At 43.0% G+C, this 26464-nt stretch overlaps 1 protein-coding gene across 12 annotated transcripts in view; it reads left to right on the top strand.

Annotated features, from left to right (window-relative positions):
- Positions 1 to 26464, top strand: part of ADD1 (adducin 1) — a 126527-nt gene that overhangs the window by 50394 nt on the left and 49669 nt on the right. For 6 of the 12 annotated variants that reach the window (XM_045019511.1, XM_045019512.1, XM_045019516.1 and 3 more), the window contains 4 exons: positions 9488 to 9539; positions 17796 to 18008; positions 19248 to 19410; positions 20334 to 20485. In XM_045019511.1, coding sequence (XP_044875446.1) covers positions 17814 to 18008; positions 19248 to 19410; positions 20334 to 20485 — 510 coding nt within the window. In that variant the 5' untranslated portion in view covers positions 9488 to 9539; positions 17796 to 17813. Of the gene's footprint in view, positions 1 to 9487; positions 9540 to 17795; positions 18009 to 19247; positions 19411 to 20333; positions 20486 to 26464 lie in introns of those variants that run through there. The other 6 variants (XM_045019508.1, XM_045019510.1, XM_045019509.1 and 3 more) reach the window with 4 other exon arrangements.

The raw sequence follows: 26464 nt of genomic DNA, 5'->3' as shown, positions 1-26464 counted from the left end.
AGTCGCCTGCCGTGTGTGACACTACAGTGCTTGTGGCATTCACGGAAATGCTCAGCACCGTTGAACGCCGCTTTTGGGCTCGGGAAACAAGCACTGAGTGGTGGGATCACATCGTCATGGAAGTCTGGGATGACGAGCAGTGGCTACAGAACTTTCGTATGAGAAAAGCCACTTTCATGGGACTCTGTGCTGAGCTCGCCCCCACTCTGTGGCGCAAGGACACAAGATTGAGAGCTGCCCTGACGGTGGAAAAGCGGGTGGCTATTGCAATCTGGAAGCTGGCAACTCCAGACAGCTACCGGTCGGTCGGGAACCAGTTTGGAGTGGGAAAGTCGACCGTTGGAATCGTGTTGATGCAAGTTTGCAGGGCCATTAATCGCATCCTGCTAAGAAAGACCGTGACTCTGGGGAACGTGCAGGACATTGTGGATGGCATTGCACAAATGGGTTTCCCTAACTGTGGAGGGGCGATAGATGGGACGCATATTCCTATTCTGGCACACACACCCCACCTAGCATCAGAGTACGTTAATCGGAAGGGGTATTTCTCTATGATTCTCCAGGCGCTTGTGGATCACCGTGGGCGTTTCATTGACATTTACACAGGCTGGCCTGGGAAGGTGCATGATGCACGCATCTTTTGGAACAGTGGCCTGTTCAGGAAGATGCAGGCAGGGACTTATTTCCCAGACAGGAAGATCACAGTAGGGGACGTCGAAATGCCCATTGTGATCCTTGGAGACCCCGCTTACCCGTTACTGCCTTGGCTCATGAAACCCTATACAGGGAAGCTTGACAAGAGCAAGGACTGGTTCAACTACAGGCTGAGCCGGTGCTGAATGACTGTGGAGTGTGCTTTTGGGCATTTAAAAGCCCACTGGCGGTCCCTATATGGGAAGCTAGACTTGGGGGAAAGCAGCATCCCCGCGGTTATATCCGCATGCTGTACCCTCCATAATATTTGTGAAGGGAAGTGTGAAACATTCAGTCAGGAATGGACCACCAAGGTTCAAGTCCTGGAGGCTGAATTTGCACAGCCAGAGAGCAGGGCTAATAGAGAGGCCCAGCACAGGGCTACAAGGATTAGGGATGCCTTGAGGGAAGAATTTGAGGCTGAAAGCCAACAGTAATGTTTGCTGCCTTGCATGGGAGTGAAGTGCAGTGGTTACACTGTTAGGATTCTATTATCCCTAACATGATTTCCAGTGACTGTTTCTTTACTGGGATAAGGTATCTTTCACTATCTGCAATAATAAAGACTGTTTTCAAAGCCAAGATTTATTTTATTGAAAAGAAAAATACTTCATTGACAGACACACAACATTTCAGGAACCTAGGGCAGGGGGGTGGGTTGGTGAACTGTACAGTCACAAGTTTGCATATGTCCTGTCTGCAGTGCTGTGCAATGGCTGCTGCACTTCAGGGTGCGTATACTGCATGGTGATGGGGGTTGAGTGCAGAGGGTAAGGGTCGTAGTTCTCAGGGCTGGTTGGTGAACGTACAGGTGTTGGAGGCAGCTGGTGGTGGTAAGAACCTGGATGCTGGGGAAGGGGGTTTGGAGCTAACATTGGGGCGGAAGAGAATAAAATTGGGGGGGGGAGGGCTGTGGGGCAGCACGGGACTGCTCTGCCTACATGGCTACGAGTGCCTGGAGAGAGTCCGCTTGGCGCGCCAGGATGCCTAGCAGCTGGTCTGTGCTTTTCCTCTTTGCCACAGCGTTTCTCCGCCCATGTCTCTGGCGGATCCTGCTTTCCGTTTCTCTCCACTCCTGCAGTTGTTTACTCTCTGGAGCAGAGTGATCAATAACTGTTTTCAGCATGTCTTCCTTGGTTTTTCGCGGCTTTTTCCTCAGATTCTGTAGTCTCTGTGCTGTGGTAGATCTGGGCAGTCCAGCAGTCAAGGTCACTTCTTGAAGGCAAAAATGGCAACATTTAACAGGGTAGCATTGTTAATTATCTCATCCAAACAGTAATTCCCACACACTGAAGGAGTTTTCAGTGTTCACTTTAGCATTCTTTTACCATACCAAATAAGACCACACATAACACAACAGGAGACACGAAATGGTGAGTAAGGGGTACTGAGATTGCTTCAGGGCTGTGCAGGGGTTTCTGTGCGTTGGGGACAGCTAACAGGTAACAGCTAACAGCTACAGGGGGGGATCTGCACTAAACAGTCTCCCAACATTTTCCACAGGAGTTACTCCTGGAAGATATCTCCCTGCTGCGGGTCACCAGGGAAGAGCGGGAAGGTCTTCTACAGCAATGCGGATTCCGCCCTGGCCCCTATGCAGCTTGCCTGTGTGCAGCAATGGTCCCCCCCACCCCTCGCGGCACAGTGGCGCGGACGCGTTAGCCTGACTGGGACAAGGACCACAGTGGCTCTCCTTATAAACCTGCGCAGGCACATTGCCCACGCTCTGGCTGAAACTTTTGAGGAGATTACTGCAGCCGATTATCGCGACGTGATAGACCACATCAATGGGCTCTTCCACATCTAGGAATGCATGTACGCAGCCCTAACCCCCCCTCCTCTCCCGAAACATTTCCACCCTGAAAATAAAAGCTGCTTACCGGTAACTCGCTCCTCTGTTTGTCCTTCAGCAACTGCTGGCTGCTGCGATTGGCTTCCTTCCTCCTGGCTTGAGAAGAGCTCCTGGCTGCATGCCTCCTGGGACTCTGGGGTGTCTTCCCCCATCCCAGTAGTTTCACTCGCGGTTTCCACACCCCCCCCCTGCCGCCGCCGCCTCCTCCTCCTGCTGCTCCTGTCCCCCACCCTGCTCAGAAGTGTCCATCGTGGTCCTCGGATTGGCAGTGGGGTCACCCCCAAGTATCGCGTCCATCTCCCTGTAAAAACGGCAGGTCGTGGGGGCAGCGCCGGAGCGGCGGTTCCCCTCGCGGGCTTTGTAATAGGCACTCCGCAGCTCCTTTACTTTAACCCTGCATTGCAGTGCGTCCCGATCATAGCCTATCCAGCATGGACCTTGATACCTGCTCAAAGATGATATAATTCCTACGGCTGGAGCGCAGCTGGGACTGCACAGCTTCCTCCCCCCAAACACTAATGAGGTCCAGCAACTCGCCATTGCTCCATGCTGGGGCTCGTTTGCCAGGTGGAGACATGGTCACCTGGAAAGATTAACTGATTGCACTCCACACCTGGCTGCAGCAAACAGGAAGGGGATTTTTAAAATTCCCGGGGCACTTAAAGGGCGGGTCACCTGAGGCCAGAGCAGTAGAGTGCAAACTGATGAGCAGAGTGGCTGAACAGGAATTCTGGGATATCTCCTTATTCCCTGGAGGCCAATCACAGTGCTGGTGTGTGTCCACACCTGATGAGTAGCGCTGGATCACCAGCGCTGCATTCCTTATTCCCCAACCCGAACGGGTGCACAGCCAGCGCTGCAGCCAGGGAGTTTCAGCGCTGGATGTGCCTTGCAAGTGTGGACGGAGAATAATTGCAGCGCTGGAAAGCCTCCACCAGCGCTGCAACTTGCAAGTGTAGCCAAGCCCTTAGTTAACGTTGTTTTGTTGTTATGTTGCTGATCAATTAGAGAACATGCTCATTTAAAGTTGTGCAATGCTCCCTTATAATGTTGTTTTGCAGCTGCCTGCTTTGTCCACTGCTTGCAGGAAGAGCAGCCCATTGCAGCTAGCTGGTGGGGGCTTGGAAGCAGGTGGACCGGCAGCCCCCCATCAGCTCCCGGCTCCCCTAAGTTCCCTATGCAGTATCTGCCCAGCAGGCTGTCAATTGCTGGTAGTTCAGCTGTCCCTCCCCCCTTGCCATGTACTGCTCCTGCCCTCTGCCTTGGGGCTGCTCCTGGGAGCCTCCTGCTTGCTGTGCAGGGGGGAAGGGGAAGAGTGGGACTAATGTCAGGGTGTCCCCATCCCCCCCTGCTCCTGCCCCCCACTTACCCCATATCTATAGAGCGGGGTGGGGGAGACGCAACAGGGCTCAGGATAGAGGGAGCTTGCCAGCAGCAGCTGCTGCCTCAACTTGCTGAAAAAGGCAATGTACTTAATGAGGTCAGCGTACTTAAAGGGGCAATGGGCCACACACACACACACACACACACACACACACACGGTGTGTGTCTCTGTCTACCATGATGTCCCCCCTCCCTCCATTCCTGCTACCTTGTAGAGTGTGACGCTACATTAACAACATTGTGTTAACCCTTGAGTGCTCAGCCAAATTCTAGTTCATCATTTAGCACTAAGGTGCATTCCTTGGGAAATATCCCACCCTCTGACTTCACCACTGCAACCAAGCTTCACAGTCATCATTTCTGTGTACAGTATTAAATTTTGTTTAAAACTTTGTGTGTGTGTGTGTGTGTGTCTTTTGTCTGGTGAAAAAAAATTCCCTGGAACCTAACACACACACATACCCATTTACATTAATTCTTATGGGGAAATTGGATTTGCTTAACATCATTTCGCTTAAAGTCGCATTTTTCAGGAATGTAACTACAACTTTAAGTGAGGGGCTATTGTAAAGGCTATTGTAATTCTTACTCTTAAAATAATCAGAATAAGAAATTCTCTTCTGGTTTATAGTAGTAGAACTGGGTTGCACGTACCACAGAAATTGAAGACAAGATAAATTATATCAAGTTGATCGCAGAAAACTGTGACCACATTGTTCACTTTCTTGTCAAAGTTTCTGTGAAACAGTCCTCGTAGCTATTGCAATGTCTGTTCTGTTTGTGGCAGCTAGTTTTCTAGGAATATGAGAAAAGTGGTGATCCAGACACAACAAAAGGACTAATAGACATTGAACACTACCTGCCTGAATAAATGGAAAGAGACAGTGCAGGATCTTGACTTTTCTTATATTCCAGTCGCAAAGCCTGGGTACTCCTTTGTAAGTTTGGAGCCGCTGACTCAGTAAACACCATCAATCGAAAGATGCGAAAAAACATAAAAACATGTGGAAGCTTACAGGCACAACATGAGGTGCCAATGCCCACACACACTTAGAGCAGCAACTCTATCACTGGTATACTCAATCGCTGACTATTGCTCACCAGTCTGGGCAGACAGCTCACCAAATCTCTGAACATGCAGCTTAATATCATGTTGAGAATTATAACTGGAACATTAAAATCAACACCTGTTCAGTGATTGCCCACTCAGGAACATGTACCCACGCTCAACATCTGGAGAGAGACACATACAGCTTATGAGTACAAACGAACCAGGGCCAACCTGAACTTACCAATTCATGAGAACCTCCAGACTCTTCTGAAGACACCTGAACTCTTCCAAGCCTTTTTGGGATTGGGCTTAATCAGGATCTTCCAGACTTCAAACTATCCAGGAAGCAATGGTCTACATTGAGCCATTTCAGAATATCACGTGGCAGTTGCTGTCATGTATCACACTTCTGAAAGATGTGAGACAATGCACAGTGTGCATGTGGACACCAGTTACAAACTGTAGACCACAAACCATAGACCTCAGTGTCCAATTTGAATTTTTTTGCTGGTGGCATCTCAGTCTTCGATCCTGGCCATATTAATCTTCATCTAATGTTGTAATGCATTCTAATACTATATGGTTAAAGGCCTCCTACTGATTTCAGTGGGCTTTGGATCAGGCTGATAATGGGAAATACTTGCTGATAGAGTTTATAAATGCTGTAGCCTAAGTGAATCTTTGTATAATTAGCATTCTCCGCCAGCCTCAGTTTTTCTGTCTCTTTTCTTTCCCTCTCTGTCTCTCTAATATTTCTGCTTGCCAGAACCTGTCGTCTCCAAGACTGGCATGATATTCCACCCATAAAATGCATCACCTCTGGCAGGTTAAGCTTTTGATAGTGTTTGGTATAAACCATGTAAGAGTCCAGTCTTGAATTCACAGTGTGTTTTGATATCAAACATGAAGATGACATTTGTACTTAGTGCCAGTTCAAGCGAGCAGTTTTGTTTTGTGCAAACAACCAGTTTTATTAGGATTCTAAGGACAGCAATAAATGTTCCTGCTTGTGAAATAATCTCTTCCTGTTGAAGACAAAGAGAAGAGAAAGCTTAGAAGATATAGGTCAGCTAGGATTGTTTGGCTAAAAGGAAAATGATTGTTCAGTTTGTTAAAGACTTATTCTGCCTGCTAACGAGTCCGATCATGAACTTGCTTTATTAGCTCTTGGGCTTCCTAAGATGGTGCCAGCTTTTCCTTTTTGAAGTTCAACAGGAAACATTTGAAATGCCAAGAAAAAACTCAAGTACAACACTGCCAAAATGTTCACACTGAAGAATACACTTGTTAAAAAGATGGAAACTTTAATGGACTACCATAAATAACTTGTTTCTATACTATATAGTTTTGCTAAGTTTTCTAGGGAAGATTGAATAAATGTATTTCTAAAACGTTTTTTAAAACGAGCAAGAGCAAATATATAGGAATCACTGAGGTAAAAGTAAGGTAATCAAAGTGCTGTAGTGTAAGATTTGATAAAGCTGTAATTATATACTATATACATTAAAAGAACATTACAATTGCAAAGTCAAGCACTCGAAAGTTAAGAAATGCTTAAAGTTGCCTGTGCAGTCTTAAATCAGCTCTTTTCTGCAGGGGCGGCTCCAGTCCCCAACACGCCAAGTGCGTGCTTGGGGCGGCATGCCGCGGGGGGCGCTCTGCCGGTCGCTGGGAGGGCGGCAGGCGGCTCCAGTGGACCTCCCGCAGGCGTTCCTGCGGAGGGTCTGCTGGTCCCACGGCTTCAGTGGAGCATCCGCAGGCACATCTGCGGGAGGTCCACCGGAGCGGCAGGACCAGTGACCGGCAGAGCGCCGCCCGCGGCATGCTGCCGTGCTTGGGGCGGTGAAATGGCTAGAGCCGCCCCTGCTTTTCTGTATGTATTATGATAGTCTTTATATGAACACATACTATTTTTTCCCACAGGGCCCTAGCCTCTTTCATATATACTGACTGAACTTGGATATCCTGAAGTGTTGGAGCCAGTGAATTAGAAATATATTGAATACTTGCTCTTTGCTTGCCTTCAATCTGGCCTTGGCTGAGGCCTTTTTTTAAGGCATTTTTAAACTGCAGTGTCAGATTTCTGGAATCCTGAGACCCACCAACATAGATATGCCAGGAAAAACCCAAGTGTAGATGCAGCTTAGGGTTGCCAGTCCTCCAGGATTGGCCTGGACTCTCTGAGAATTAAAGATTAATCTTTAATTAAAGATTGTCATGTAATTAAATCTCCAGGAATACGTCCAACCAAAATTGGCAATCCTGGTGCAGTTATATCAGCTCAGGGGACTGGTATAATACCAGCAAAAGGACTTTTTTGCCCTTTTAAACTGCATGTACACTAGTACGGTTTGCTTGTATAACTATATTGGGAAACCTTTTAAGTGTAGACAAGGCATTAATTTGGGGGAGAAATCTAGAGAGCCCATTCTTGTTTAGCTTTTTGGATCAGCACAGGACATTGAGCGGCATAGAATGAATACATATGTGCCTAGCAAAGCAAAGCCTGTACTGCTTCCTTGTCTTTATGATCTCGTTTCCATATATGATCTGGGTTCTGATTACCACTAGTCAGATGCCACCTCCCCCTCCCCCCCCAAAAAGGGGGGAGTTTTCTAATGAAGTTAACAGGTACAAATTGTGAGGGATTCTATAAAGTTTTGTCAAATCTCTCTGTCTTGCTTCAGATTAAAAAATCCTTACCTTATTGTCAGTGGAAGTAACGTGAATGAGTTGGCAGACATCTTTCAGAATGGAACAGGCCAGTATTACACTGAAAAATAGTCTTTTATTAGCAATAATTGCTAGCCAAAGTGAAGGAAACTGAACCTTAGAAATCAATCCATATATATGCTGATAATGTGCAGTGGGCTTGGGTATACTGGAATTGATCTATATAACTGACCAGATGTGATTCTTAAATCTGAATTGTATATTGGGTTTCCTAGTACTATCTTTAGGCAATGATGTACCAACGGGCACTTTTATGAGCTAAAGATATTCTATTCTTAGATATCAAAGTGGGGGAATGGGATGACTTTAGCAAGAAACCACATTCCCATTTTGATATTACCTTGTCAGGTTGGCGTCAGTCTCATGCAAAAGGTAAACAGTGAAGCAGAATCAATGTTGTGTCTAATGATGCATCCCTTACATTAAAGGCGAACCTTTTGAAAACAGCTTTGACCACTGTGTAATTTTCAAAATAATTTGAAATGAGTGGAAGTAATAATGAAAGACTATTATTGCAGGTTGGTTCATACACCCCTTGAAATAGGGGTGGCCTATATATGCACCACATAGAAAATATCACAGAAGTTCAGTAAGTGTTTCAGATTTTTTAAAAGTTAATATACATTAGTACTGGATACTGAATAGTTTTCAAAGGTTACTCTTTGAGAGTATATTAATTTGTGACTAACTCTCAATAGAGCTATTGAGAGTAGAATCTGGTATGATGAGGTTTTTATGCTATTAGGTTTAATAGTACTGTTCTTGCCTTTTCAAATTATCTTTTCCACTCTTCACATTTTATTAAACAGGTTTCCTTAGTGATGTAACTCCTTGTTCATTCTTGTTCACTATGCGTAAAAATATGGAATTTCTGTAACTCTAAGACTGGTCTGAAATAAATAAACCAACATAAAGTTAATTTGCAGCACTCAGTTTTTTTTCAAACATACAATCAATGTCAAGCAATATCAGCTGCCAGCTAAACTTCTGCTATCTTAATAATCTCAACTATTGATGAATTAACCTTTTTGCAATAAATAAAAGCATTGTTGTCTGTTAAATTAACATAGAATCCTCACCTTGTGGAACTGTTTGTATGATACTTAAAGAATTTACTCAAAACGTGTATTTTTATTTATTTTATATTAATGTAGACTGAGAACAGAATAGAAGGTCCTCTTCATTTCTAATTCTGGCTATGCCCCCGGTGTGGCCATGGACAAGCCACTTAACCTCCGTTCCTTACTTTATTTTGTAGGATGGGAAACTAGGTACAAGTGATTGGGCTCAATGTGGGAATCCCTATGTCAAATTTTGTAGCCTCTGTTAAGCAAAAGGTCAGATTGGATGATTATAATGGTCTTTTTGGCCTTAAAATATATCAGTCTGTTCTCATATTACTGTTATTGAGAATTAAGTACTTTCTGTTTGTATAATAGTTTGAAGGCATAAGTGCCATTGGCTAAGATATTCAGAGGGAGTAGTAATTTTGGGTGCCCAACTGGAGACGCCTTAAAGGGCCTGACTTTCATTAAGTGCTGAGCACTCACCTTCTGAAAACCAACCCCCTTTAAATTGTCTCAAGTTGGTGGCAAAAATCACTAGATATCTTCTTCAAAATTTTGGCCTTTATGATTTGGGTTCCTAGATGTCCAAGAATGCAGTGTAAATTTTGATCTGGTTAAGCAGTGTGCTTTATTTTGCTGACCTAAATGTGTTACTGCTGAACTCAGTTATCCAGTGTTGAAATCCTTTTTTTTTTTTTTTTTTGCTAGGACGGTGGAGGTTAGACTTGTTAAACAAATTATTCACTTGGCTTCGAGATAGGTAGGAGCTCTATGTTCAGTTTATGAATGCCATCTGATGACCAATGCTTCTGTCTGGAAGGTGTGCTGCAACTGTCTAAATTAAATGTAGTCTCCAAAATAAAATGTAAAAGATGCATTTTAGTCAAGTGTGTAGGTAGGGGAACAAAAAAAGGAGGCAAGAAAATCGTGAAAGGCAGGTAGAAGGAGGAATGGCCAAAGGTTGGTTGCCCTCACCAAATATTAACTTACCATGTACAGTTTTCTGCATTTTAGTCCAATCTACCTTCTTCTTTGGGATTATAAAATAACATGTCATAAAGAGTGTAATGGAATAAGAACGGGGGGAGAGAGCATGGAACAAGATGGAGGGAGTTGAGAGGTACGGTGCAGATGTAAGCAGAGTGGTGCGCAGAAGGGGTGGGGGAGTGAATCTGGGTGAGCTAGAGTAGTACGTGGAAAGGGAGAAGGAATGTTAGGGCAAACTTACTGGGAATTACAGAGGGAGCATGGAAGTGGGACAGGAGAGAGGATGTCTCAGTTGGGGCTGTAAGACATAGAAGATTTAAAAATTCTTTCAAGGAGAGATGGGTGTCTTGGATTAAGGGCAGAGGAAGAGACATTTATTGTGCTGGCACAAATGTCTTCATATTTGATTTATGGAGACCTTTATTTTAGGTGCTAATGGTAATTTAAAGTAGCGATCAGTCTTTAAGCTTTTAAGAGTGAATGACTGAACTCTGCTCAAAAGCAGGGAAGAGATGAGTGGTTATTTCTTTTCTCTGTTAAGTATCCTAAAGCAATTAGGGTTTGTTTGTTTTTTAACAAGTGTGCGTGCTCAGACCTACTTGCTCTACAAGAATACACATACCTCAAAGCAAAAAATGCTGTGACTAGTTCAAGGGATATCAAAACCAATATGAAATGAGAATATGGAAAATAATCACAGTTTTAGACTGAACAAACTGCCTGGTTTTTACTGTTAGCTTAAGGCGAAACTGGTTGTGGGTAATGTGTGGAGCAGAGAATTCTTAGGAAAGGAGTGATGGTTCTGCTTTATTCCCTGTACCTCTGCAATGGATACCAGATACAGACAGAAAACTGCCTTAATAAATCATTCTGCTTTGAGTCCTGTAGTTCTGCCTTGTTTGCATAGGCAAAGGTGACTTACTGTTCAAAAACAGTTAAAGGCTGCTCTTTCCTAGGTCACAAGTTCAGCTTTTTTTGTGACTGAACTGTGAAAGATATCTTGGTGTAAGGTTGACTTGAAATATCTCTTCAAAGGTTACCTGCCTGATGGGATTTATTTTTACTATCAGACTCCTTTTGACTTAGAATGGAGCTCTCAAAAGAGCAAGAAGTTCTCCAGTAGATGCTACCAATGCTATCACAAGTGTGTTCTGTAAATCCTGCAGATAGGGAAAAGTGCAGCCAGTTCCGCCTTACCATTTCAGCTCTTGCAGCATTCAGCACTGAAGCTGTTCAAGATGCCCCCAACCTCTTTCTGAAGTAACAGAAGTATGTATGTGGCAGCTCTGCTCTCACTTCCTATTTTCTGTTTTATTCCCTTTAGGGAACGCAGGAGTGGCTCTAGGCATGACTCCTTTCATGCCTCCTTTCATAAAGGAGATGCTGTGTTTGGAGTGCTCTGTTCCTCTGCCCCTCCCTTCCCGCAGAAGAGCTAGCAGTTCAAGCCTCTCTGTGCTATGCATCATCCCCTCTTGAAAAACTAATAGTGTCTGGGTTGCCCTCCTCCCTCATTCTCCCATCTCTTCCTGGAATTGATCTGTATAACTGACCAGATATGATTTTTAAGTCTGAATTGTATATTGGGTTTCCTGTTACTACCTCTGGGCAATGACATACCAACAGGCACTTTTATGATCTAAAGATATGCTATTCTTAGATATCAGAATTGGGGAACGGGATGACTTTAGCAAGATACCACAGCAGTTCTCTGGCTATTTGGTTCCTTTTGTCTTTTCCTCCCACAAGGAAAGGCACTAGTTGCTCTCTGAGCCCGTTTGTTTGGGAAAAATTTCTACCTACTCTGAGGGGCAAGGGTCTTCAAGTCCTGCATACACTGTGTGTATTTTACAATACAAGATCATATTATACTGATCTATTGTTCAGCAAAAATCAATTTTACAACTATGAGTAAACTACTTTGTGTATTAAGTGATTGTTAATTTTTCAGTCCTGTATGGTAAATTAAGGAAAACCTTCTCTGCTCCAAAAAGCTTAGTCAACGTTTGATGTGATAACAATGCAGACAAATAGGCTGGATGTTCAGGGATTGGAAGGCACAGTCTCAAAAGTGATATAGAGTTGGTCTTATTTAACCGCTTATCAGTGAATGGCTTCCAGAAAGAAACATGTTTTTAGGAGGAATGAAGATTCTGCTGTTATATACAGGTGATCAAGATAATGCTGGGGAAGGGAGGGGGTTCAGTTGATGGAAAAAGAAGGTGAGCTGTGTGTACCAGCTAAATTTTCATGTTTTACAGTGGATAACTAAAATTTTTGTATTACAATATACAGCGTTGGAGTCTTCTGTTATCATTGACGTATGAGTGTCAGTTTGATTCAGTGCATTGTCTTGTGCAAATATAAACTGATGAGGGATCCATAGATGCAGCCGCATATCGGGTTGACATAGCCACGGGCTTTTATCACAGATTGCTTTCTTCAGTCATGCTTCTCTTTGGCTTTCTCTGTTCTGCTATTGTTGATGGCTTTAACCACAGACCAACAGGTCTGCTCCATCCTGATCTATTGGCAGCAGCAGCTTCTCATGTGTTTGTGTCAACTTGGCCAGCTTTTAGGTGAGCTTTGAATGTGTTTTTGTTGGCCTCCCAGCATATGTGCTCCCATTTTCAGTTCTCCATAAACTATGGCTTTGGGGAGTTGTATACATCCATATGAACAAAGTGACCAGTCCAGCGAAGTTACACCTGTATGATTAAGGATTCAAAGTTAGGCATGCAGCACAGGTCCAGGACCAGGTCTGGCCTTAGCATGAGGTGAATTGAGGTGGCCACCTCAGGTGCCAGGCTGTGTGTGTGGGGGGGGGGGGGCCAGAGCCACTAGGACCCAGAGTGTAGAAAATCGTGTCTGCTGCTGGTGCATATGTATTCTCTCTGCTCTAGATGCACAGAGATGGTGGAGTGCCATGCTGGAGGAATGAGGGCACAAGAAACATAACAGGCAGGCAGGAGAAAATGTGAGAGGGGAATACCGTATTGTTCCGAGTATAGGCCGCTCCTGATTATAAGCCGCACCCTTAAAGTTTGGTGCTATTTTAAAAAAATTAAATTTTTAACTTTTTTTAACTTAAAGAAAATCTCAGCCGCGGCCGGGACTCAGAGGGCTCTAGGCTGCCTGCTGCGGCGGGGAGCCCAGAGCCCTTTAAATCCCAGCCGCGGCGGGGAATCAGAGGGCTCTGGGCTGTCTGCCGCGGCGGGGAGCCCAGAGCGCTTTCAATCCCAGCCGCGGCCGGGAATCAGAGCGCTCTGGGCTGCCCGTGGCGGCGGGGAGCCCAGAGCTCTTTAAATCCCAGCCGCGGCGGGGAATCAGAGCGCTCTGGGCTGCCCGCCACAGCGGGGAGCCCAGAGCCCTTTAAATCCCAGCCGCAGCCGGGACTCAGAGGGCTCTAGGCTGCCCGCTGCGGCGGGGAGCCCAGAGCTCTTTCAATCCCCGCCGCGGCTGGGATTTAAAGGGCTCTGGGCTCCCCGGCGCGGCGGGCAACCCAGAGCGCTCTGAGTCCCGGCCGCGGCTGGGATTTGAAGGGCTCTGGGCTCCCCGGCGCGGCGGGCAGCCCAGAGCTCTCTGATTCCCCGCCGCGGCTGGGATTTAAAGGGCTCTGGGCTCCCCGGCGCGGCGGGCAGCCCAGAGCCCTCTGAGTCCCCGCCGCGGCTGGGATTTAAAAGGCTCTGGGCTCCCCGCCGCCACGGGCAGCCCAGAGCGCTCTGATTCCCGGCCGCGGCTGGGATTTAAAGCGCTCTGGGCTCCCCGCCGCCACGGGCAGCCCAGAGCGCTCTGATTCCCGGCCGCGGCTGGGATTTTAAGTATTTTTATTGTTTTTTTTTTTAAGTTCCTGATTATAGGCTGCACCCCTAATTTAAAGACTTAAATTAGGGGGGAAAAGTGCGGCCTATACTCGGGACAATACGGTAACAGAAAGCTGCAGGGGGAGAGAGGAGGAGGAGCCTCTTATGTACCTCTCTAGCACCCCCAGGAGCCTGGACTGATTAACACCAACTTCTCAGGGAGCTTCCTGTTTCCTGCTGCTTCCCTGAACCCACTTGAGGAAAACAGGCAGTCAACTGAAGTAGTAGGAGCCAATTAGGCCCTTAAGACACTGATATTTTCCCTCGCTTAGTCCCTGCTACCAGCCTGCTTATTTGTCCCCCTTCAGCTGAGTGTTGAGAGCCACTATTGCTGGCACGGAACAGCAGTCATGAGTGAAAGAAGAAAACGCCCCTCTGGGGCAGCATTCAGAAAAAGAAAAAGCAAAGGAAGTTTTTCTTTCTAAGCAGGAAGGAGCTCTCCTGAGATACATAGACACATATGTTCTCAGTGAGCCTTCCGGCATCAGTGGGGATATGAGTGGTGAGGAGATTCCTGATCCTCCAGCTAGTCAGAGTGTAGTGACCTGGCAGACTGCAGCATCCATACCTCCATCTCAAATGGATGTAACCATGCACATTCCTGAAGAAAAGTGTAGGTCAGAGAAGAGTGTGGTGGAGGCGCAAGAAACAGCTGCTGCTGAGTTTAGTTCCTTAAGTCTAGAATCATCATCTGAATACACTGAACAAGAACCTACAAGGCAAAGAACAGCTGGTGTCACACCTGTATGCGCACATGAAAGCCTTCTGTGTAAACTTTGGACACCCCTGGTCTAGATGATCCAGGACTGTGGATCCACTTGAGCAGTAGCCTGAGGGACTTCCTTGTACTGCATGGGCCACAGCAAGTGAAAAACTTCATGTTCCCCAAAGACAATGAAAATAGAAGTTTCCATCCAACACATTACTGGTGTGAAATCTCCAATGGTGACAAAGTGGAGAGGCTATGGGTTATGTACTCAAAACCCCAAAATGCTGCATACTGTTTTTGTTGCAAACTCTTCCAGTCTAATATTTCAGCCACATTGGGTTCTACAGGAACAAAGGACTGGAAGAACCTGGTTAGAAATCTGGCATGCCATCAGAAGGCAGCAAATCACCAGAAAGCATTCCATAGGTGGAAAGAGCTTGAGATGAGACTAAGGTTAAAGGCCACCATAGATGATCAGCATCAAGAGAAGATTACATCAGAGTCTCTTTACTGGCAAAATGTTCTGAAAAGGCTCATTGCCATTGTGAGAGAGCTTGCTACCCAAAACCTAGCATTGTGTGAGACTTCAGATCAGCTGTAAGTGCCAAACAATGGAAATGTCCTTAAAATTGTGGAGCTGATGGCTGAGTTTGATGCTGTACTCCAGGAGCATCTAAGAAGAATCACTGCCCAAGAAATGTACACACACCATTACCTTGGAAAAACAATTCAAAATGAGATTATACAGTTACTGGCAACAAAAGTCAAACAAGATTGTGGCAGATCTGAAATCAGCAAGATATTACTCTGTTATTCTGGACTGCACACCTGACATCAGCCATACGGAACAAATGACTTTAATGGTGTGTGTTGTAACAACAACAGAACCTAGTGAAAATGTCCCTGCAATGGTGACTGTCAGAGAGCATTTTCTAGAATTTATTGACATTGATGATATTACAGGAGCTGGTATGACAAATGTGCTTCTTAAAAAGCTGGAAGGTACAGGAATTGTGATAGTTGACATGAGTGGTCAGGGCTACGATAATGGTGCCAACATGAGAGGAAAGAACAGAGGAGCGCAGACACGGATCCAAGAGTTAAACCCTCGAGCTTTTTTTGTCCCATGCAGTTCTCATTCATTGAACTTGGTGGTCAGTGATGCAGCATCAGCTTCTAGTGATCTATGTATTTTTTTCTCTGCATCAACTCATCGATGGCAAATTTTGAAGCAACATCTGGGAACATCCTCTCTGACACTGAAACCACTGAGTGCCACATGATGGGAAAGTGGAGTGGAGGTGATAAAGCCTATCAAACACCAAATTGGGAAGATAGATGATGCCATAGTTGCCATTATGGAGGATAATGCTATGACAGGAACTGTTCGTAGGGGAACAGTGGCAGAGGGAAATGGAATCACCAGAAACATACATGACTTCAAATTTCTGTGGGGCTTAGTGTTGTGGCATGACATACTGTTTGAAATAAATGTTGTAAGCAAGAAACTCCAAGGTGTTGACCTTGATATATCTGGAGCAATGGAACAACTGGACAAAGAAAAGTCATACCTACAGTCTTACTGGTAAGATGAGGGATTTCAAATCGTTCTGAAGAATGCACAGAAAAGTTGGCAGAGGAACTTCACACTGAAGCTATTTTCCCACATTCAAGAATACAAGAGTCACCGAAGAAGACGACATTTTGATGATGAGGCATGGGATAATCCCATCAGCAACCCCAAACAACAGTTCATAATTGAATTCTTTAACCAGGTGCTAGATTGTGCAATACAGACAGTTGAAGCAGCAAAGAATCCTGTGGCACCTTATAGACTAACAGACGTTTTGCAGCATGAGCTTTCGTGGGTGAATACCCACTTCTTCGGATGCAAGCATCCGAAGAAGTGGGTATTCACCCACGAAAGCTCATGCTGCAAAACGTCTGTTAGTCTATAAGGTGCCACAGGATTCTTTGCTGCTTCTACAGAACCAGACTAACACGGCTACCCCTCTGATACTTGACAGACAGTTGAACGTTTCATGCAGCTCAAAGAACACAGCAGTATATTTGGGATGTTGTATGCGCTTCCAAAACTCCTCGCTATACCTGAAGAAGACCTACACCAGCAATGCAGGGCACTAGAGACAGTGTTGACACATGATGACATGTACAATATTGATGTGAGTGATTTAGGTGATGAACTGAAAGCCCTTGCAAGATGCATTTCAGCAGGATCCACTCCAAAGGCTGTTCTGGAATATATGTGCACAAATAAGATGACCACTCTCTTTCCAACTGCTTTTTTTGCTCTGCGCATACTTCTAACACTTTCTGTAACAGTTGCCAGTGGAGAATGCAGCTTCTCCAAGCTGAAGTTAATAAAAACACATCTACGCTCCACAATGATACAGGAGAGGCTGGTCGGCCTTGCAACCATCTCAATAGAGCATGAGCTGGCCCAGACTGTGGACCTTCAGCAGGAAGCAGTTCAAATCTTTGCAACCAAGAAGGCACAGAAACCATCACTTTGATTATTCAAACAGATAAAAATGCCAGTGTATACTATGCAGACAAGAAAAGTTATATTTGCTGTTCAGTCATTTGAAAGTTAAGTGTTACTTAAAATGCCTTGTTCAAGTTGTTAGTTCTTCTTTATTGGGGTAGGTAACAGTAGTACCATGAGAGGAGTAGAACAGGAAGAAGGCAGAATTGAGACCTTTCAAAGTTTTGGCCCAAGCGAGGGGGCATGGGGGTGTCATTTGAGCTCCCCACATCAGATGCCAAAATGTTGTGGGCTGGCCCTGTCCAAGACTTCAGTGTTTGTTATCTTGTCTGACTACTTGATTTTCAGATGAGATTCAGACAGCACATGTGAAAACACTCTAGTTGCCTCTGGCTAAGGCCTGCTGTAGTGTCCATGTTGCACAGTTGTAGACAAGAGTGCTTAACATGAGTGCACAATAGAAACTAATCTTAGTGTTGGTAATATTGAATCTTGCATGTCATTTTGTACCACTTTATATGCATATCTGAGTGTCATTGGTGTACATTAGAAAACTTCATATTCTGGACTCCACCCTTCTAGTGTTGTCTATGGGAAATGTGAAAACTGAATGGATAACTAAAGATGCATTATTACATGGAGAGCCTGTTGTAGTAGAGACTATTTGAATAGCTGTCTTGTTTGACTTTCCACCTTACTACTACAAAATTATATGCCTGAGTACATAATACTTTTTAGTACTTTTTAATTTAACAAAATATACATGGCTTCCTCCATGCATACTATTAAAATTGTGGCTTATGCAGTGTGGAAGCCAAAGTAATTTTGTTCTTGATTTTGTGCTGTGTTGAAACCAAGAACATGTTTGAATACAGATCTGTGTTGCTGTCTTATAAATACTCATGTATTATCAATCTAGGTTCTAACTTTTTTCATGGTTTGATTTTTCCCTAGGACACTTAAAATTCTGCTATGAATGGTGATTCCAGTGCAACGGTGGTGACTTCACCACCCCCAACAACAGCGCCTCACAAAGAAAGGTATTTTGATCGAGTTGATGAAAATAACCCCGAGTACTTGAGAGAGAGGAATATGGCTCCTGACCTGCGCCAAGATTTCAACATGATGGAACAAAAGAAGAGAGTCTCCATGATTCTGCAAAGCCCAGTAAGAAAATACCATATTTTCCCTCAGTGTTATATATTTTGATTTTGGTTACTTTGCACTGTGATACAGTATGTTCAACAGAAGTTTAGAGATATTTAAGGCTACATGCCCCCACTGCTGCTACCCTTGCTACCGTGACTACACTGCTATTTATGGTCATGCTAGCTTGGTGAGAACTAGCACAAGTATGTATACGTGAGCAGGGGAATCACACTGCGACCTCGTAGTGCACATGTAGCCTAAGACTTATTTGATTTCCTTGCCTATGTAAGAGTCGTCCTTAGAACATAATTTTCTAGTGTGGTGTCCAGTCGAGTTTTGTTGTCCCAATTGATAGTTTCATCATTTTATTTGGGAGGCAGTTCCACGCTCATCAGGAAGATGCTTTTATGATACTCAGCTCAAATTTCTCCTTTACTTAATTAGATCCGTTTGCTCCCATTTGAAATTCCTTTTTTCATTGTAAATTCCTCCTTGCTTTTTAATGTTTTAAACCCAAATATTTGTAATTACTTCAACTCTTAATTGTTGTTTAGCCAAGGTAGACATATTTTGCTCTTGTAACTTTTCCTCATATGTCATTACTTTGTGAAATGTTCAGCAGATTTTTTATACCCTTTGTTTCCATAAGGGAAGCCAGAGGATAAAGTGATTGATTTAAATTTGGTACTTAAATATGTGTCCTTGACTAAAATCTGCTCTTTCCTCAGATGGCTTTCTCTTCTTTCGGCAGTTTAGTCTTTGCATAGCTAATGAGTGGGTTACAAGACTCACTTTTCATGAAATGTCTTCTCTGAGAAGAATTGGTATGCATGTTTTGTGATGTCATAATTAGGGTTGTCTCCTTTCAGGTAGGCAGCAACCCTGTTGTATTGATCCCACCAGCTAATACCCCTGTTTCAGTTTGTTTCCCCTTCCTGCAAGCTTTAGCTCTCTGCTTCATATCTAACAGTCATACATGTTGTATTATCCTTCTTCATGAGCAGTGGGAAGTTGTTAGTTTGCAAAGGCTGATAAAACTCATGCCACTTGTAACTGCAGAGAGCAAAATTTTTAAGTGACAGAAACAGGCCCAATAAGTCTGCCACCAGCTGACTTGGCAGGGAGGAGCATGCAGTGTCTTTCCCTCTGAAGAGTGCTGAGAAGATATTAGGGAAGGAATGTGTGAGGCTGGCAATCAGGTTGGTTATGGTTCTGCAATTTTGTGATGTTTAACAATATCCAATACTTTGTTGCTAGGCTTTTTGTGAAGAATTGGAATCCATGATCCAGGAACAGTTTAAGAAAGGAAAAAACCCAACAGGCTTGTTGGCTTTACAGCAGATTGCAGATTTCATGACAACAAATATACCAAATGTCTACCCAGCGGCACCACAAGGTGGAATGGCTGCATTAAACATGAGTGAGTGTACAGGGATCATTTGTGATAAAGATGTGCCACAACTTGTAATGGGTACTTGAATTATTTTTAAGGAAGTTTTGAAATGAAGGTACAATGTTGTGAACAAGCTGAAATACCAGCCCATTTTGTTTGCAGGGATGCTGTAAAAATAAACAAATCAGTTAAAGTAACTTGTAAATGCTGGAGTGATATAAAGAATAATTATTTGTGTATATTGTTTATATCAGCGGTTCTGAAACTGTGACTCCGGACCCCAGAGTGGGTCGCGACCCGGTTTAAATGGGGTCACCAGGGCTGGCATTAGACTTGCTGGGGCCTGTGGCTGAAGCCAAAAGTCCAAGCCTCACCGTACTTAGGGCTTCAGCCTTGGGCGATGTGTCAGGTTACAGCCCCCACCCACTCAGGACTGAAGCCCTCAAGCTTAGGCTTCATCCCCCTCCTCCCCAGGAGGGCGGGGTTCGGGCTTCGGCTTTGGCCCCGCTGCCCAGGGCGGAGGGGCTCTGTCTTCGGTCCTCCTTCCTGGGGTCATGTAGTAATTTTGGTTGTCAGAAGGGGGTTGCAGTGCAATGAAGTTTGAGAACCCCTAGTTTATATTAAAGCCATTTTAAATTAGACATGTTAATTGAAAAATACACTGTCACTAATAATCTGCAATACAGCTGAATAATGCGATCTGTATTTAACAAATCTTTACCAAATGGGCTATCCATGGGAAAATGAAATGCTCAATTTCAGAGGTCTAGCTGGTGGAGGCTAGAAAGTATGTCCCTTTTGAAACTAATAATTTTTTACTTCTTTGGTTGTTCAGTCAACTGACAGTAGCATTATAAAAACAGCTACAGTAGATGTGGCAGAATGTTGTTGGACATTAACTGAGATATTGAGCACATGATTTATATATACTTTTTCTTCTTCCATTTCAGGTCTTGGTATGGTGACACCAGTGAATGACCTTAGAGGGTCGGATTCCATTGCTTATGAGAAAGGGGAGAAGTTATTGCGATGTAAATTAGCAGCTTTCTACAGACTAGCAGATCTCTTCGGGTGGTCTCAGCTTATTTACAATCATATAACAGTGAGTATTGGATCAACACATAGCTAAACAATTGCTCTATAGATAGATATTTTCCACCTCTTTCCCACTCTCTTATTGATTGCAACAGAAATGAAGTGGTATTGAAAACAGTATAATAGAGAAGAGATTCATCACGGCTTGTCAAGAATTAAGAATAGAACAGCTTGGATGTCAGCCAGTTTAGCTTGAATAGAGTCTTAAGAGACTGTACACCAAAGTCCTCCTGATGCAACACGTTTTTTTTTGTGTTGTTTTTTTTTCCAAAGGCTCAAGCATGTAATGTCTTAAGTGGAATGAATAATTTTTATTTACCATTCAATAGGCAACTTCTTAGGGTTCTTTTTCAATATAATAAAATGTCTATTTGTGTTAATCATTTAATTAAATATTACTGAAAATTATGAAAATGCCTATAGTACAATAGTAACTTTTTCTGAGAATCAGAAACCCCTGGTACATTTGATCTTTGAACACTTAGCTTAACACTCTCTGCCAGCTATTTTCATTGTGACTGAGTGAGTAATTACTGGCACTTATAATAATACTTGACAGAATGACTGGCAGCGCAGGGAGGTGTCATGAGCCAGATGAGGGACTAAAATGGGTGTCATAATTAGTCACAGCTGTAGTAGGAAATCCAGTCTATTGTCTTCATAACAGAGCTGAATTGTGTATGGATATTCCAAATGTGAAGTTGTTGTTCTGGCATATTACAGTGGCTGCCCTTAATTTTTTTTCAATTAGTTTAGATGACTAATGTTACTATTTAAATTAATGATGACATTTATTATTACTGATAAGTATTTTCTTGAGTATCTAAAGTCAGTGGTGCGCACTTTGTAAAAACAAATAGCTCTTGCCCATCCATGACACAACCAGTGAGGGTCATAAATAAAGGAAAAGGTTCACTGAAAGGCAACAGTGATGCTAATAAGATCGCGTAGTTTCTTGTTAAAGAATATAAACATCTTAATGGTTCCAGTAACAATTTTTTTTATACCTCCCCCATCACTTTGGATAGGTGAGCTGACAGAATTGATACAGTAATAGAGACATGAATGATGTAACGGGGTGCCTTTCTAAGCCTAAAATTCATAAACATATCCATACCTTCTTCCATGGCTCAGAGTAGGTATAGAGGTAGGTATATAAAGACTGGCATCACTGATAGATTAGTGAGGAAAAAGGCACATGAAAGGAGCTGCTGGCAGAGATGTAGGGTCTCTGAAACAAGGCTATAAGAAGTTTGAAGTTGATGCATAGTGCAGTGGGGAGCCGGTGAGGTTGCTGACATTGATACGAAAGATGATTTTGACAGCAGCATTTTGGATAGACTGTAGAGGGCAAGATTAGCATCAAAAGGTCCTGAGAGAGATTGCAGTATTCAAGGCAAGAGTTGATTCTGACATGAAAGAATGATTTGGCAATAAGCATGGAAAGAAATTTTTAGAAATGTGATTAAAAAGCAACAGTGCATCTTCAATGCCTAGATGGAAGGTGAAAAGGAGAAGGAAGGATTAAATTTTAACCACTCTCCATCCACCCTTCTCCCCACCCCCAAGTTATGAGGAGGATGGTAGTATTATCAACCCTAATGAAGAACGGGATAGCATACTGGATTTAAGTGAGAAGTTTTCTGGTTGTGGTCAGGTCAAGCTTGAGGTGACAGTGAGCCATCCAAGCTGATGTGTCGCAGTATAAGGAATGATAATAAAACTGTAGTAAAACTATCAGTCAAAATTGGCAAGTGTATAAGGGAAATAATGCCAATATAAAAGTACTAATTTGCTACTTTATTGCAGTAATTAAATACATTTCAGATGGGATGTACGAACACTGTATGAGAGACATGAATTTAAATGGTCAGTTGACCCCTTAGTTGCATGTGTTTTGTGGCATCATTTCTCAAGCCATGAGACTCACCTTCCAGAGGAGTCATCCATCTCTTCCAGGGGAGAAACAAGCAAGCCTTTTTTCTCCCTTAATTGCTTTTTGACTTAGGCTCCTCTTTGCCAATTTCTGTTTTCACTGAGTATTAAATTAAAAGGAAATATTGGGAAGGAAAAATAATCAGGCTGCCTGTTAGTAAGTTAGGGTTTGGTGTTTTTTTTTTTTTTTTTTAAAAGAACTGTTTTTTGTTTTTAAAGAACTGTTTAAAAAGAAATTTCTTGAGGCCACTTTTAAAAATGTCTTCATCAGGTTAAGCCTGGCAGTAATTTATTAGAGGAGTGTCATGATAATGTGTGAAGAATGTTACATTTTTGAAGCAGTATGTGTACAGTACCATCATGCAAGTGTTTTTCTGAACATAATTAAAATAAGCATCCATTTGCTATTGATTGAGTGGAAATAGCTATACAAACTACTAATTGACAAATGATCTGTAATGATAAGTAATAGTCATGGTGTTAAAGACAGAATTAAGACACTCCATGATGTGCACCAGGGGACTATTAATACGTATCTTGTGTGTGAAAGAATTTTTATATATGATCTTCTGTGTTGACAGTCATCTTAAAATAACCTCTTACCTCTAAAGTTAGAGAAGGAAAACTAGTCTCACTATGACCCTCCTCTCCATTTGTCTTTCCATGAAAGTTTCCTTTATGTGTGGGATAACTCTCTTTCCTTAGTTCCACTAAGTGAGACTGATAGATGGCACCGTACTTTGAGTGACTGGAGGTAGCAATGCTTATTGAAAAGAGTCAGATTTTTGTTGAATATAAATCTGGTGATGCTGTACATTGGCATTCATACAGCTCTGACCCTTAAAAAGAAAAAAGTACAAATGTTCTTAAAAATCTGAAATGGGCCCAATAGCCTCACTTAATACTCTTATTCTATTTCTGTAGCAAGCATCTTACTATGTCAGGGAACTCTCAACTAGCAAAGATCTGGCAAAGGCAGCTCCACTACCTGTTGTGTCAGCCATCCACCCACAAATCCCTTTGTATAAAGAGGGAGGCAGGACCATATTGGGGGCATTCCAGGGGCCGAGCATAGGCAGGAGGAGGTAGAGTGGCAGAGTAGAGCTTTGCTACACCCAATCTTCCACTAACATAAATTATGGCCGCCCCTGTGCAGCCCTAACTTGACCTGAGGCCAGGCAGCTGTGAATCAAGGAGTTGGAGAATCAAGCCCCCTGTTTCAAAAGCCACATATGGGAGATACAAATATGGTGGTAAAAATATTTACAAGCAAGAATTGTCCAGAAGGCATTGAGTGTATATATATCCCTTATCAAATCTTTAGAATATTATAAGCAGTAGTTACCAGTCATATCAAGGGCTCAGTCTAATGGAAAATAAAGACATTACAGGAGAACCTCAGAGTTACAAATACCTCGGGAATGGAGGTTGTTCATAACTCTGAAATGTTCGTAGCTCTGAACAAAACGTTATGGTTGTTCTTTCAAAAGTTTACATCTGAACATTGATTTAATACAGCTTTGAAACTTTTCTATGCAGAAGAAAAATGCTGCTTTTAACCATCTTAATTTAAATGAAACAGGCACAGAAGTAGTTTCCTACATTGTCAAATCTTTTTTTTAAACTTCCCTTTATTTTTTTTAGTAGTTTGTTTAACATAGTACTGTACTGTATTTTGTTTGGTTGGGTTTTTTGGGTCTCTGCTGCTGCCTGATTGCATATTTCTGGTACCAGATGAGCTGTGTGGTTGACCAGTCCGTTAGTAACTCTGAGGTTCTACTGTATTTCTTTCCTGATAGTTGTCCAATGTGGGCCCATCAAACTGGACAGTTGCTCTCATGTTGTTGTGGAATGAACGTATAAGACTTAACAGGGTTGGTGGGCATCCTCTCTTTTTCTAGTATTGCAAACAGATCTGCTCTGCTGACTGTGTCAGATGCTTTGGTTAGGTTCACAAAGGCGATATACAATGGTTTTGCTCTCTGCACTTTTCTTGGAGTTGAAAATATCATTTCTGTGTTCTTGCCCCTACATTATTTTGAATCTTCTTCTCGGTACTCTTGAACTGTGTGTTTAAGGAAATGAAAGATGGAGCGTATCTCCACACAAGTTCAGCTGGGAAACTCTTCAACCTGTTCCAATTTAAGTCAAAGACCAAAGTCAAAAAGATGCTAATAAGGGAACTTCTGTTCACTGATGATGCTGCCCTCATAGCCCACAACGAAGATCTACTACAAGAACTCATGGACCAGCTTTCAAGTGCCTGTCAGGCATTTACTCTCACCATCAGCATCAAGAAAACGGTTGTATTAGGACAGGGGGTTCCACAAGATCCTTCAATTACCTTAAATGCAAACCAGCTAAATTTAATCCAAAGGTTCAGCTACTTAGTTTCTACAGTGACCACCAACCTCTCACCGGATGAAGAACTAAATGTTTGCATTGGAAAGGCTACCACCACCTTTAGCAAACTTAGTAAAAGAGCATGGAACAACTTAAAGCTTAACATCAAGACCAAAATGCTAGTGTACCAAGCTTGCATCATCTGCACACTCATGGATGGTGGGGAAACATGGACAGCTAATCCTTTTGTCCTGATGAGCATAAACAGTTTCCGCCTATGTTGTTTATGCCTCACACTCAACACCAAATGGCAGTATAAAGTCACCAACGCAGAGGTTCTTCAAAGGGTAAATTTACCAAGTGTGACAGCCCTGCACAAGCAAAGACCACTGCACTGGCTGGGTCATCTGAGGTTGGAAGACGGACGCATACCCAAAGACATGCTATATCAGGGGCTATCATAGGGAACAAGAACAGGACGTCCCAAGCTTTGCTATAAAGACACATGCAAGTGAGCTCTGAAGGAATTTGGAATTGATCCTGACCAATGGGAAATCTTGGCAAGTGATTGTAACAAGTGGCGCCATCATCTCCATCAGGGCATCAAAGTCCATGACAGGAGCGGGCTCCTACAGCTTGAAGAGAAAACAGCCTGTAGGAAGCAAGCAGCTCCCATCTGAGATACGTACATTTGCAATAACTGCCAAAGATCATGCAAATCTCGGATTAGACTATTCAGTCACATGAGACATTGCAAACCATCTACATCATAGGCTGCAGTTCCCACCGTCTCTTGCAGACTAAAAGATGCCCACAAGTCTTTCCTGATAATAACCACTAACTAGATTGAGGGGAAAAAAGCACTATATCTAAATAGTTTGATTATAAATGTTGAAATGCTATCAATATACATAACAAAACTATCGATTTGAACCATAAAACATAGCAAAGAAAGCTTTCCTCACAGTGTCAGACTCAAAGATCAGTGTTTGCAGTTCAGTTTTCTCCTTACATTTTAGCTTGAACCAGACTCACCTTTTTGCCCAAATCTAGAGCCATTCTTCTTAAGTTGCTTATTAATTTATTACGTCTCTAAAAATTTAAATTGTATCTTCATGGGTATTTTGCTTTATATGGAGAACTGTTTCTGTTCTCCTCTTTCAGGTTATACTTATGAAAATTGTTCATTTTATGCAAGTGGCATTGCTAAGATGGGGAGAGATGAAGGAAATTTTGTTCTCACAATAACTTTCAATTATCTGTGACATTCAAGATCAGAACTTCTCCTAAAATTCCATTTTTCTCTTTTCCTGGATTGCAGAATTCTATATAAGTAAATTATTTATGGCTAATAGTAGGGGAAGTAGGCAAACTTAAATGGTGAGAACATATAGACTAATATTTGTACCACTTGTACCACTTGTACAAAATAGAGCATAAATAGTGATCTGTAGATGACCTTAAAAGCTTGACTTAGGAGCTGAACATAAATGGTTCCATGTAGAGGACTCCTTCCTCTATTGGTTTGTTGTGTAACCACGTAATATGGTTCACCCTTTACTCATTATCCATTGGAGGAAGTGTTGTCATTTTGAAAAATTGATCTAGTATGTTAAAAATAACCTCCAAATAGCTGTTAATGAAACAATGACCATAAAAAACTATTAGGGCTGTTGTGCGTATTTGCACAAAGATGATTGGGGTTGAC

This window comes from Mauremys mutica, chromosome 5, assembly GCF_020497125.1.
Source record: "Mauremys mutica isolate MM-2020 ecotype Southern chromosome 5, ASM2049712v1, whole genome shotgun sequence".
Classification (NCBI taxonomy): domain Eukaryota; kingdom Metazoa; phylum Chordata; order Testudines; family Geoemydidae; genus Mauremys; species Mauremys mutica.
Note: the sequence above shows the minus strand (reverse complement) of the source record. Positions and strands in the feature narration are given on the sequence as shown.